The following is a 15,043-nucleotide window of genomic DNA, read 5'->3' as shown; positions in this document are numbered from 1 at the left end:
ATCAGCCTTCTGTGAGAGTATCATACATTATTTTCTCTAATTCGCCGAATTTTTATTGAAATCAATAGAATACTTCCATGGATGTCGTTTAGTTATTTTTCATTGAAAAATGTCTGACTGGCAGAACTGTCTTCTATACACAAATTTGACAGATAATAGTATGTACTTGACAGAAGGGTTCAGAGTACCAACATATAATTATGAAATATAACCATGAAATCTGTGTGAAACTGTGATATTCCCGCATGAATTTTGTTCTACAAGGTATTGCGAAATGAACGGATTTGTCACAGAATTAGAAAAAATCATATATCAGTCTTCAAATCAAGGCATACTGTCATTACTGTCACAATTCAGAGAAAAATAAATGTAATAAAATTAACATAAAACACGCTGGAGATCGCTAACGGTTTAAAATGGGAAAATATTGTATGAAATCATCTTTCGAATGTCATAATAAAAAATTCATGTCCCTGGGAAACAAATGTGACAGCGTCGCGACGCCTGGGTGTGCTGTGCTCTACTACAGTGCTGCTCTCTACATATTTGCTTCGAAAAAAAAAAGAAAAAGTAATATACTACTTCGTACATCGTACAAAGTTTGGTTATCGCAGGAGGGCAAGAGGGGAAATGATTGGGTACACAAGTTTGACTGATACGCGAAAAACCACGTGGTGTTAACTGGTAATCCCTCTTAAAACTTACTGTCGATCGATTTCATCAAGAGCACCTACGTATGAGTGATACAACAGTGCATTCAAAAACATTGGAGGTGTGGTGGAATATTTTACCTAATCTAGCAAACGTTCAATGTCTTGAATTGAAATTAATGTCGCTAAATTGATGGAGAAAAATGATTCCCTGGTTTTTATCATAGACATATAATTATATTAATCTTTGTCTATGGTTCTTATTGATTATGAAGTCATCAAGCGCCATCTACTGTATTAATATTAAACTCGGAAAGGAATCATAGATATCTATTACCAATTAATCTATGTTGTAAAGTTGTCCCTGAAGATGGCGCCTACGTTTTTATATGTCTCTTAAATGCCTTTCGAAATGACGTTTAACCCTATTTTTGGCTTATAAACGTCGGGTCAGACCGTAGTCCGACAGCGATGGTGATCATTCCATCTATGGGTATGAGAGTTCTGCCGAGCCGAGGCACCGCAGGACCGCCCGGTGATCACCCGCGTCGGATTCCGTTACCATCTTGTCTGAGGCAACTGTCTCCAAGCGGAGATCCCCCGGCCACAACAAGAGATCACCAATTTGCGATCCCCGTCGGTGATCCCCCCAGGCGTGGGGAAGCGGACGGCCCGGCACAGTCCGGAGTGGAGCTGAGTGGCGTGGTAATCGGAGTTGCGAACCGATGTTCCACGTCACTACCGCGGGTGCGTGGACCGCGGATGGCCGTGAGGCCCAGCTGGTGGGACTGATCATCTCACCCCGTTTTTTCAGAATGTAATATACAGGGGTAGCCATTTTAAAACGAAACAGACGAGATTACAGACGAAATAAAGTTTTTCGATAGAAATGCTCGGACAGGTCGATTTCGAGGGGGACAACTTAAGATGTAGGTTACGGACGCATTGCGCTTCAACCCTTGCTGCTACAACCCCCACCCCCAATTTTTGAATAGGGAAGATGGGGTGAGGTATTTTTATACTGATTTCAGCACAGTAATTGTTTTTTCATTTTATGCATTAGTTCTCGAAATATTCATGCGTTAGTTAGTTAGGAAGGAAGCTACAGTCATGGTTGTTTTGAAGCTCAAAATGTCGATTTTTCACAAAACACTACAAGTGCCATGAAAACACTATTTCATTTTCAAATACTTAGTTAAGAATATTTCGTGAACTAATGCATGAAATGAAAAAACAATTACTGTGCTGAAATCAGTATAAAAGTGTTTGAAGAAGTTCCGTAGCGTAGGATTCTGCAATAATTTACTAGCCATCCACAAGATGGCAACATTTGATGCAATAAAAAATAGTTATCATTAACTTTTCATATGTTTTGATGATATTATTACACGAAACTGAGCTTTCTATTTCCTATTGAAAAACTTGTTTTTAAAATTTTCAGATCATTCTAATAATACTAGGAATTCATAAAATTCACCTTATAGTCCTTATATATAACTCAGTAATACGGAACCCGTCAGCGTATAGCAGCGTCTAAACAACCTAACAATCACTCTGATCTCTCCTCAGTTGCGAATAAATCTTTCGCCTTTTACTAAAGATTTCCGTGGGGAGGGATAACTCTAATGAGTCTATAACCAATTTTTGGCGGCTATATCTTATGATATAGCATTTAATATAACTAAAAATAATTTATTATATAACCTGTTAATCTTTGCGCAATGATAGAAGTAGAGATGTGTAACATGGAAGCCTCTGAGTATCCGATACCTGAAGTATCATGTATGGTATACATGTATACACATATATACACATGACCCTACTCGCACTGGTTCACGCGCCTACATCAATGTGTCACTGAGATTGGTGGACTCGCGTGCGTCCGCACATGCGGTGAACTCCTAGTAATCTTGACCTGATAATAACAAAGAACGTCCCCAACCTAAGTACTCCTGAATCTATACCTGCCTCACCATCCGACCATAATGTAGTTAAAACTACCGTCGGAGGATTTATGAAGGATAATCCATCAAAAACTGTTTACGACTACTCAAATACCAACTGGCAAAAATATCGTCAAATTTTAGATGAACAAATTAAAATAAATAACTCGATAAACTCTATTGAAAACTTAGAATCCGAACTAATAAAATTTACCAATGCAATTAACTTCGCTCGCGACAAAAGTACCAAAAAGAAAAAAATTACTCCCAACGCCGACAAATTACCAACAGACATTATTAACTTAATTAACACTAGAAATAAATTCAGAAAACGCTGGCAGACAAACAGAAATGTACTAGACAAAATTACAATGAAATCTCTAACAAAAGAAATAAGACAAAAAATTAACATTCACAGAAGTAAATGTTGGGACGAAAAAATTAGTAAACTAAAACCATCCGATAATACCCTTTGGAAGATGACAAAACTTCTCGGCAAAAAACCAAAAGACATCCCGACACTTACTCACAACACAAAAGATTACATGACAGACATAGAGAAAGCAGAAATTCTTTCAGAAACTTTTGAAGCGAACCATAAAACTGTAATAATCGACCAAGAATTTCATAAGAACGTTATAAAAACAGTTGATGAATTCCTTAGTAGATCCCACGGCGGTAATGAGTATAAAAAATACTACACTAACCCTTCTGAAATCAAAGCATTTATCCAAAAATTACCCACTAACAAATCCCCAGGCGAAGATCAAATTGATAATAAACTTATTAAAAATTTCTCGAAAAAAGCAATAGTCCAACTCAACTACTTGATTAATGCAATCATTTGTTTGCAATATTGGCCAAGTAGTTGGAAAAAGGCTATAATAATCCCTATTCACAAACAGGGGAAAGACAAAACGTCCCCTAAAAATTATCGACCAATAAGTTTATTATCAATGATCAGCAAACTAACAGAAAAAATTATTCTCAATAGACTGACGAAATTATTAATCAAAACTGAAATGCGGGATCCTCATCAATATGGATTTAAAGAAAAACACAGCTCCGTACAACAAATATGCAGAATAGCAGTTGAAGCTATTCATAGTTTCAATAAGAAACAAAACATGGTAATGCTGTTTCTTGATATAGAAAAAGCCTTCGATAAAGTCTGGGTTGAAGGACTGATTTACAAAATGGTACAACTAAAACTGCCACCTTTTATCATAAAATTAATAAATTCTTACTTGAAAGAAAGAACCTTTTCAGTTAAAATGAATAATGCAATATCTCAACCCAAACATATTGAATCAGGCGTTCCACAAGGATCAGTCCTTGGACCCAGACTTTTCAATCTATTTATACATGATATTCCAGAGTTTCCAAACACAAACCTGGCCCTTTTTGCAGACGATACCGCGATATTTGCTAAATCTTTCCATGCAACTACCGCAAATAAACTGCTACAGTATCATACAAACGTATTAAAAAATATTATGAAACCTGGAAAATCAGTTTGAATGAGGGTAAAACAGAACAAATTGTTTTCAACAGGAAAACCAAAAACAATAAAATATGTCCACATCTAAAAATGGGCAACAGAACCATAATGCCAAAGAATTCAGTTAAATACTTAGGTGTAGAGCTCGATTCTAGATTGAACTTTCATAAACACATAGATCAAACTCTGGGTCGGGCCTACGCAATGAATACCTTATTCTACCCTTTAATGTGCAGAAAGAGTAAATTAAACAGGGAACACAAAAAACTAATTTACACCTCTATTATCAGACCCATCATAACGTACGCTGCCCCTGCATGGTGTCACCTAAAACCGACACCATTAAAGCCCCTCCAAATATTCCAAAACAAAATACTCCGATTAATACTAAACAAAAACAGATACACACGTATCACAGAACTCCATGAATTGGCACAAATTCCAACCATAAGAGAGTATGTTGATAAAATATCATCAACATTTTATGAAAAACTGAATTATGTGAGCGATTCTACGAGGCAAATCACCCGTATCCGAAAGAACAACAAAAATCCAAACGATAAGCATATTCTGCCTTCTGAAAATCTACCGATTTTCAGGCAGTCTATATGAACTGTGTACATTTGTACATAGTTTCTTTCAATTACTTTGAGCAGGTTTTTTATTTTTATTTTCCTGCATAAATCATTCACATCCTAAACTGTATCATATCATCATTGTACAAAAAAAATTGTTTATAGACTTTATGTCATCTGTGTTACGAAAACTCTAGTCAAGCAAAAATTATTTGCAGGAACTAGTAATTATATATATTAACAAAAACTATTGTAAAAAATATCTTGTAAAAACGTGTAAATAAACTTTTCTTTCCTTTCCTTTCCTTTTACTAAAGATTTCCGTGGGGAGGGATAACTCTAATGAGTCTATAATCAATTTTTAATGGCTATATCCTATGATATAGCAATATTATAATTAATAAAATTCATAACCTTTTAAAATGTTGAGAAAGTTGATATGAAAAATATCTACTTCATCAAAAGTGTAAAGGTGAATGAAGTAGAAATGTGCAACTTGGGTTCTACTGTATCCGATAATATCGGCACAGCCGCTCTAGTCTATACACTAAACACTTAGTAATGTGTATAGTGTCGATACACTCTTTATAGTGTATAGAATTGTATAGTGTCTTTACTATTTTAAAATGTATAGAAGAATTATGTTTTTTAATATAGAGTTGTAACGTTAACGGTAAAGTTTATAAACTTGGATGAGGTCGGTCTCGGATATTCTGAGACATAATTGTAAAGACTCTATACACTTCTTTTCTACACTTTAAAAAGTGTATAGACACTATACACTTTCAAAAAGTGTATATTTATATATATATTCTCTTTTTCACACTATATAAAGAAATCAATCCAATACAATGGTTTTTCAACATTGGACAATTTAATTGCAAGAATGACCGCAAAAGCATTTCATTCAAAATTTTTAAGCTTGTTCTACACTTTAAAAAGTGTATAGACACTATAAACTTAAAAAAAGTGTATAGACACTATACACTTTCAAAAAGTGTATATTTATATATATATTCTCTTTTTCACACTATATAAAGAATTCAATTCAATACAATGGTTTTTCAACATTGGACAATTTAATTTCAAGAATGACCGCAAAAGCATTTCATTCAAAATTTTTAAGCTTGTTTCAGAAATTGGGACTGAAAACCCTAATAAGTTTTTCACACAAGCTCTAATCTCACAGAGTTCTAGGAGGGACGGGATAAGAACAATGAAACAAAAAATGTATTTCTCTAATTCTGTGGTTATTCCGTTCATTCTTCCACATCTTGTACAACAAAATCGTGCGAGAATATATCAAAAACGCACAGTTTTCATGGTTATATTTTGTTATTATATGTTGGTACTCCGAACTTTCCGCTACGGTTTTATCTGTCAATTCATCGTTCAAATTTGAAATTTGCCTTAAAGAAATCAGTTCTGCCAACCAACATTTTTCAATGCAAAAATCACTAAATGATATTTATGGAAATATTTCATTAATTTCAATGAAAATGCAATGAATTAGAGAAAATAATGTATAATACTTGTACAGAAGGCTCATTCTACCACTCGTTCATTCAAAAACTCGCCACTTCGTGGCTCGTTTTTGAAATTTGAACTCGTGGAAGAATATCAATGCCTTCTGCACTTGTATTATAAATAACTATTCTTACAGCCTTTACAATATTAAACGATACAATTTTTGCACTATTAAGTATGATCGATTCACCATCATATGTAGCGACTTGTACGGCGGGGTTTCGGATTCGAGGCATGATTATTTTTTCGACTTAGACAGGTTTTTTCAGGGAATTGAAAATGATTCGAGTTGACGAGGTTCGAGTAAACTAGAGTCGACTTTATATTGATTACAACTCATTGTCGAACTTTCTTTCTGAAGATGGCGCTACCGTTTTTATATATCTCTAAATTGTCTTTAATCAATGCTTAGGCAAACGGTACAACCGACCATTAATATTTCAATTAATTTTTTTCAACAACAGTTTCTCTTCTCTCATTGAACGCCATCTATCAGATGACAATTGGAAGTATTTATTGATTTTGGCCATTAGGTCGTTAGGATTCTCACATTTGTCTCTAAAGATGGCGCCACCGTTTTTATATGTCTCTAAAATGTCCTGCGAAATGAAGTATAACCCAATTTTTGGCTGCACAATTCATACTTACCTGGCGTAGGGGTTTACCGTGATCAACAAGGCGGTTCCCCCGGAGTGAGGCCCTTTCATTGCACTGCGATCGGGCTGACCTCTGCGATTATACCTAATGCGTATAACTCGGGCGCGTAATTTTTGGTAGTCGGGACTGCGTACGCGCTGTCCCGGATCATTGAATCAAATATATTTTTATGCGAATATTTTGCAACATGAGTCAACGTGTAGTTGCCAATTAGCAATTCTTGATCATCTCATCATTTCAACCTTTTCTGTAACGATTGAATTAAAAGTAACGCACAAGATTTATATCTTTTATAGTGACTTAGTTCGAATAGGTTAATTTTTTCTAATTACTCAACCTCTTAATGAAGGGTTGTGTATTTCTGTGTAATCGGCAATGTGTCTATAGAATTTATATTATTAATTTCTGTAAGCGTTTTTTACCAAAAATCTATTATTAATGCGTAATTATAAAAAACTCATTTTTTAATTGTGCATGATTGTCTATTATTCTTTCTTTTCCATGGAAGGATGGAAGTCATAATCAAATCAAATCCATTTTTTCTAGATAATAAAATTCAGCAAAGGCGGTTTTATGATAGTATTGACACGCAGTTGTAAAATTAAGCGTATTTTGCTCCGAAAATCTATGTTATCGACCGATTTATTGGCACATTTTTTTTTTTACTTTATTGATTGATTACACTTACATTACTGTGCCAGCCATTCCTGCATAAAGAAAAACATATCAAATTTCGAACAATCGCATTAACCATCTGATCCAATAAAATCAATCGATTCGTTTAGAGTAGACAAATTTCAATTCAATTCAAATTTTGTGGTTTTGACCCTGAGACTTTTGGTCATAACATATTAATCGTCTGGCCAGCTTTTGTGAGACACTTTTGGATTAGAGAAGAGACAATCAGAAATGAATAATTGCTGTTTTTATTTCTAAAAAACAGTCAGCTAGAGTTAATTGGCCTAGTTTGAGTCAAACAACTTATACTGCCTATGAAAATTATTTAAAAAAAGGTGCAGCTTAGTCGGTCGAAAAGTTGCAGAAACAGCTGCACATCAAACGGTACGCATATGCATGTTAATTTCTTATACTGTGGATTTCAATTTAAAGAAGTTTTAAATTGTTTGACTAACAGATTAAAGATAGATTTCTTGAAAAAATTATGCATCTCATACTAAAGAGTAAAGATTCTTCACAACAATATACTAGTTCTTTACTAAATAACTATCATGGATTGAACTAATGGAAAACTTCCGATGCACTGTAGCAAATACTGTTCCAGAGGAGTATCAGTGTTGATCTTCAATATCGAGCATTGCAGTTGTTTGATTTTTATTGAAAGCTTTAATTGTTTCAGTAATTATTCTAGTAAGTTGGTGGCTAGAATTATGTTTTGTTTTGAATTCAAATTGAAACGGGTCATGTAATTCTGATTTTCTTAGAGTTTGGGTTAGGATTTTCAATATTAGATTCTCGGTTAATTTGCTTACGGTCGACAACAAACTGATCGGTCTATAGTTGGTTGGACGATGTTTTTCCCTTCCGTTTTTACCAATTGGTATTAGTAGTGCAGTTTTCCAATTATTAGTCCGATGGTTAAGCCGGATCATGGAGTTTATGATATATGTTAACTGTACAATGGATTTTTTCTTAAATTTTTGATCATTTTGTTGTCGATGTCGTCTAGTCCCGGGGCTTTGTTAAGGCGGATAGTTCTGATAATGTTATTTATTTCTGTGGGGTTGGGACAGAGGGTGATGAATTCTTCTCATGTCTTTCTGAGGTCATAACAAATCAAGGTCTTGGATAATTTGGCTCATGGGTTCTATAATTGTGGAAATTGAGGTACAATATAGATTAGAGATAAATTCTGAGTGTTGAAAGCTTTTCTATTAATTAAATTAAGTGGGCCGATCCCGGAGGTACTGCAATACCGGGCCAACCCGCGACGGCGGTGGAGCAAGCCCCTAACCGCCATCAATTTCCAAAAATCAGTTTAATATACTGGCCCCGCATGCGGGGCGTATCAGATATTAAGCTGATAAGAACAGATACTACACTTTGATCTTAGCCATAGGGCCGAGAAGCGATACGGATTACAAGTTTTTGCACCTAGTCATTGAACAAAGTTATGTACTTCTGAGTAATGTATAGCATGTAAGAGTAGTAGGCGCCATCTAGTGGTAATAAAAAGAAACATAATGCTGAACAGGTCAGACTAACCTAGTATAAACAGTAAATAATTCAAAATAAATTACGTCAATAAACAGTCGAAGCTTAAAAACTCATATCATACATATATAAAAAGGTAGAATCTCACATGAGACTCGACAGAATCGCATAAAAACAGACAATTAAATATCACACATCGCCTCTGGCATATGTGCAAATGAAATAGTGGAAGAAAAATAAATATGTTACAAACAAAACATGCTAAATAACAAAAATGTTTATCAATAGGCGCCATCTAGTGATAATAAAAGAAACCTAATGCTGAACATGTCTAGCTTCCGAGTTTTATGACTCATGTATAGATAGGTGTTCGAAAGAAGGCAACTCAGATTGTAGATTCTCTGTCTCTCTCTATTAGCATTGTATAAAAAAAATAAAATCAATCGGATTTTCAGAAAAAACTGCCGAAATTTCTTTCGGATGTCAGTAACAGTAGTACCTATCCCTTAATTTTTTTCGAGAAAACTACCGCTAGAACTTTTTTTTTTGAAGAAAATACCATCAACATAAGATTTGCCGTGGAAAGTTGCTGCGTCTGTGAATGATTTTCCATTAAATTTAAATTTGCATATTTAATCGGGAATCACTCAAATAAATATATTTCATTCAATATAATATACATTCATAACGTTATAGTAAAATTGTGGTTCTGAAAATATATCACAATCCGACAACGTAATCTAACCATGTTGAGAGACATGTAAAAATTGCGTATACTTCCTCTATCTATGTTTATTACTCTATGATTCTGAAGAATTGGAAAATCCAACCGAAATTAAAACACCGCGATCGATTTCCAAACCCGCCACTGACCACCGCCGCCGATCACCGCCGCCGATTCTGCACTCGAACTAGAGGCGCGATAAGCGTTATCACCCCGCGATAGATTCCCGATAGGCGTTATCGCCAGCTTCGAGCGAAAAGTAACGTCGTGCATCCTGTCGTTGGTAAACATACGCGATCTTCGCGTCGACCGTGTCGAAGGCCGGTACGCTTCCCGAGCCACGGCTCCGTCAGATTAGCAGGCTTCTGTTTCGGGTCGACGGTGCGCGAGTGATGACAGCCAGCGCAGTCCAACCGGGCGCGCTTCCTCCGACCCTCGGCTGAGCACGCGGTGCGCGTATTTCGAGAAATAATCCCATGGTCTCGAGTCCGGACGGTATGGTGGCCAAGGGCGGCGTGATCTGCGCCCAGCTGGAGCAGATGAGGCTGGAGAGGCGGAAGCTGTACGAGGGTGGTGTAGACGAGAGGAGTGACTGCAGTGATAATCGCGGCAATAATGACGTTGTTGGTTTTCCAACTGAAGAGAATGGTGGTCGGAGGATCGAGGTTGCGACGTCCAACAGGCAGCAGTACAGGTCAATATATTGATTTTCTTGATGGTTATTTACGTTCGTGTCAATAATTGATTGGGTGGTCATTTGGTGTTGGGGATACTTGTGTTTTTCCGTCAGTTTTTGATTGGTGGATTATCGATCTGGTGTTTGCTCATTAGTTTCGGGGATATCGTTGAAGAATTTTCCTTATAGCACATCTATAAAACCTTCATAAAAAGCCGTTTATAGGGGGATAGGGCTCGTTCATTGAAAATGGACTTCTATAGTTCTGATGACATTAAAAATCTTGTTGTTATGTTTATTTTAAAAGACTTGTTGTTATGGAGTTTCTTTTTTCATTCAAGGAGAAATACATCGAGTGTTAGGATCATTAACCGTTAAGCTATGGGATTTTTTTTTTATATTCTCCATCAAGCTTGAAATTGTTTTTTTTACAATATGTCAAATGTCCATTAATTCCAACCATAGAGTAATAAACATAGATAGAAAGAGTATACGCAATTTTTACATGTCCCCAACATGGTTAGGTTACGTTGTCGTATTATGATATATTTTCAAATCCATTATTTTACTTTATCCTTTTGAATGTGTATTATATTGAATGAAATATATTTATTTGAGTGATTCCCGATTAAATATGCAAATTTGAACACTTGGAATCCGATATTTTTCCTAAAGGTAAAATTTATAATTTATTATTATTTTCTGTATCTACCTGCTGCAATCCAAGGTTTCGCAACTTTTGCTCTCCTAATGTCATCGATTGTTTCACGTCGTTTGGCGCGCTTGATGTTTGTTTTCTGAATTTCTTATATATTTAGGCATTTATTTCAATATATTTTGAGTTGATACGAAACGTTGATTCACTATGGGGCATAAGAAGTGCGTTCTTTGTGAAGAAACTCGCGAATTGAGTGAAATATCGTATCACTGATACGTTTTCATTTCCGCGTGCTTCATGTCAAATTTGATCATTCATGTTGGGGACAAAATTTGCTTACTGAAAATGATATATGCTCCCTCTATCTATGTTTATAACTCTGAGATTCCAACCGACCAGAAAATAATTAAATATGACAATATATAAGGTGTTTCCAAATTAGACGTGAACCTTGAATAAGGTGTTAGTATCAATTATTTGTTGTTGATTGAGCCATATTTATTGATAACCCAAAAACCAACAGTTTTCAGGATATTTGAGTTTTTGTGTTGTTTTAAAAATTATACTTCATTTTTCATAAATTTTTTTACGTTGACCAAGTTTGGTTTTAATTTTGGAATATTTTCATTAAAAAAAGGATACGATATGTATGAAAAAAGCGAAACTAAGTTGTATTAAATGTTGAATGAGAATTAAGTAGTATGACTTGAAAATTGGTATATGAAGAAAAGAATATTAAATTTCTAATATAAATTTGCCTGCAACTGTCGAATTCCTTAACTTATGAAACTTAATTCCTGAAAAAGTGTTCGTTAGATTGCAGGCACTAGTTTTGTTTCAGCTGATTTTGATTTAAAAGGGGAAAGATGCAAAAAAAGGAAATAATGAAATATGAATATGTTGATTGATGGAAGAAATCTTTTAAAAATCATAATAACTCAAATATCTTGTGTGATTTTTAGTAATCACTAAATATGGATCTAATGACAGCACATGAGTCATACTAACACCCTGTATAAACATGAACCTATTGTATCGGTTGTCTCAAATTCGTTATCTATAATAATGAGGTGATCTCATAATCCCTTTGTGTCCAAAAAAAAAAGAAAAAATACAATGGCTCATTTTCGGGCTTAATTTTTGAAAGAATTAATTTGGTGAAAACTGCAAAATTAAAGGTTCAACTGTTTTCAAGCTATAAGACAAAATTTGGAAAATGGCGTGAAATGAGAAGTTCATAACTTCCTTATTACTGGTGCTATAAACAGGAAACAAAAACATTCTATTAGCACTTTTTTCGGAAGAATTAATGGATGTAGTCATTTGTTCCTTATTGCAATTACTTTTGAAGTTATAATGGAAACTTGTGATTTTTAAATATTAACCCCAAAAATTTCCATAACAAATGAAATCGCTTTTTGTTTTTTAAAAATATATAACATGATTTATTAACTTCAAATGAAAAATATTTATTGGCCACCAAAGGTCTCCGGATTTAACAGCGTTAGATATTTTCAAAATTTCAAATTGATGAATGTTGTTCTTCAAATGTAACCAAAGGAAAAAATATAACGGTGTTAAGTTCGGGGACCTAGGTGGCCATCAAATATTTCAATTATCTAGTTCACAGATTATCATAGATAGGCACTTTCGATAATTTTTATTCTTTGATTGAAAATTTATATCATGCTAGTATATATTTTTGAAAAGTGAAAAAAAAGCGATTTTATTTGTTATGAAAATTCTTATGGTTTACATTTAAAGAAATATAAGATTCTATTTTAATTTCAAAACTAAATGCAATAAAAAACAAATAATTACACCAATGCATTATACTGAAAAAAGTTTGCTGTTTCATGTTTATATCATCAGTAATAAAGAAGTTATGAGAACTTTTCATTTCATGCAATTTCCCAATTTTCTCGTATAGCTTGAAAACAGTTAAACTTATAAGTTTGCGGTTTTCACCAAATTAATTATCTCAAAAATCGAGGAAAATCCAAATTATCATAAAAATTCAGTTAGTAAGCTGTGATGAATGAATCAATTATTAGTTTTGGTACTTGATTTGCCCAATCTGTAGCGAAGATTAATAAAGATTCGATAAATTGGAATAATCATCCCAAAAAAGTAGGACTACAAGAAACACCATGTTTATCAAAAACAGAGCTTTTGTTTATAGAATCTTTTTTCTCAAAATTACCAAGGAAGTATCTCATTTTCCTTTTAACCTCCAATTTACGAACACCATGTATATATCCTATGAATCAAAATTCTCAGGAAATAGAATCAGGATCGTATTTCTGTTACCGTAATCAAGAGGAATTATCCACATATATAATTAACAGCAAACATTTGTAATTTTCACTTTAAAAATTAATATTAAAAAATCAATACATTCCAATTTAATATTTCAAAATAGTTTGTTCTGAGAATTTTCTGTTTCATGGATTTCGCAAAAATTATCATATTATTTTTCTACTCATTTTCTTGTGCAATAATAATGTCTAATACCACTCGAGATAAAATTTAACCAGGTAAAATTTTATCTCTAGTGTTATAACATATGAAAAAAATGTACCTCATGTTTTCCATCAAAAATCTATTATCTACAAATCTGAATTGGAAAGTTGTTCTGAAATGTTTCTTCCTGAACCACCAGTTTATTGTTTAGGCTTAATTTTTCTAGTATTCTCGTCTTTAATGAACATTCCAATTGTAATGAATATTCCCAACTGTGATTATGTTAATTTGAACTGATGCTATTCAAGAACAAAACATGAACTTTCGAATACGGAATAGAAGGTGACAATAATAGGTTTTGAATATTCATACTTGTAACATTGTTACGATTATAAACATTGTGTTCTTCTGTTTGGATTGTTGGGAACAAAAACTTGGGAATGTTTAATGGGTGGACTCAATCCATATACTTTACAGGCATTCTTTCAAGAAACTGTTTTATGTTATCATGAATGAAATTATTAAAGACCAGAGACGAGATAATGAAAATAGTCATTATAATATCAGTGCCTTGTAAAATTTGATCGTTTTTTATTTTCTATTCTGGGGTATCAATTAATATACAAGGTGATTTAAAATTCAGTAACAAGATTTCAGGGGCTTATTTTTTAGGTTGAAATAAGATTTTTTTCCATGAATCTGTGTCCGCAAACGCTTCGTTAACAAACTACAGTGCGTTAAAGTTTCAATATTATTTTAGTTTTTCCTTCATATCTATTTCAGTTTTTGAGATATCGAGATCAAATTGGAAATATAGGTTTCTTATCTTTAGTTAATGTTTAAGGAATCTTGTAATTCAGATCACAAATCAAATATACGTGTTTTCATTGTGATAATATGTTCCTACCTTTAGTTAAAAATTTTAATTGAATGAAGCGAATTACAAATAAAATCACTTTTTTTCTCGATAACGATCGCAGTTGCGTAAAAACTATGGGACGAAAAAAGACTTGACCCTTAAAAAAATATCTCCTTATAGCTTGTTACAATTACTCAGCATAGTGGATGATGTAAATCCTATAAATCCTAAAAGGTAACCTATATTTAATAAAGATCTGAATATCTCAAAAACTGAACGAACTATGTAAAAAAAATCTAATAAGCTCCGTAATTAGTGTGTTTAACCTCGAATTCTTCATTAGTGAGTCATTCATTAGAGTCTTTCCAACAAACATGCAAAAAACTGAACTTTATTTTAATGGAATTGAAATAATTAGATTGACGCATTGTAATAAATAAATCAATCAAACTTTCTTGAATGCGCTATCAAATTCGAAATTTACAAGACACTTCGCTAAACAAAGATTGAAAGTCTTCAGACTTAGACCAATTAACCAAAATCAACGAACCAAACTCCTAACATAAATAAAAAAATGTTAAGATAAACATTGATCGAGAAGATTCACAGAATTATTGGTCTGATAGTTCAGATACACG

The 15,043-nt window shown here is 33.7% G+C and overlaps 1 protein-coding gene and 3 non-coding genes across 9 annotated transcripts in view; 3 read left to right on the top strand and 1 right to left on the bottom strand.

The window, feature by feature from the left end:
• The window catches only part of LOC123681628 (NAD kinase-like), a 160,694-nt gene that overhangs the window by 132,329 nt on the left and 13,322 nt on the right, over window positions 1-15,043 (top strand). Inside the window, exon 1 of one of the 6 annotated variants that reach the window (XM_045619848.1) lies at window positions 10,012-10,443. The exons of 4 other annotated variants lie outside the window; for them this stretch is intronic. In XM_045619848.1, the coding sequence (XP_045475804.1) occupies window positions 10,226-10,443 (218 nt within the window). In that variant the 5' untranslated portion in view covers window positions 10,012-10,225. Of the gene's footprint in view, window positions 1-10,011; window positions 10,444-15,043 lie in introns of those variants that run through there. One more of the 6 variants, XM_045619847.1, reaches the window with a different exon arrangement.
• Window positions 2,200-2,321, top strand: LOC123683520. The gene has a single exon (XR_006747996.1). It is a non-coding gene; the product is annotated as a U5 spliceosomal RNA (small nuclear RNA).
• Window positions 6,837-6,999, top strand: LOC123683554. The gene has a single exon (XR_006748027.1). It is a non-coding gene; the product is annotated as a U1 spliceosomal RNA (small nuclear RNA).
• LOC123683580 lies at window positions 8,754-8,944 on the bottom strand. Its single transcript, XR_006748047.1, has one exon. It is a non-coding gene; the product is annotated as a U2 spliceosomal RNA (small nuclear RNA).

Source organism: Harmonia axyridis, chromosome 6 (genome assembly GCF_914767665.1).
Source record: "Harmonia axyridis chromosome 6, icHarAxyr1.1, whole genome shotgun sequence".
Lineage (NCBI taxonomy): Eukaryota > Metazoa > Arthropoda > Insecta > Coleoptera > Coccinellidae > Harmonia > Harmonia axyridis.
This window is presented reverse-complemented; position numbering and strand designations above follow the sequence as displayed.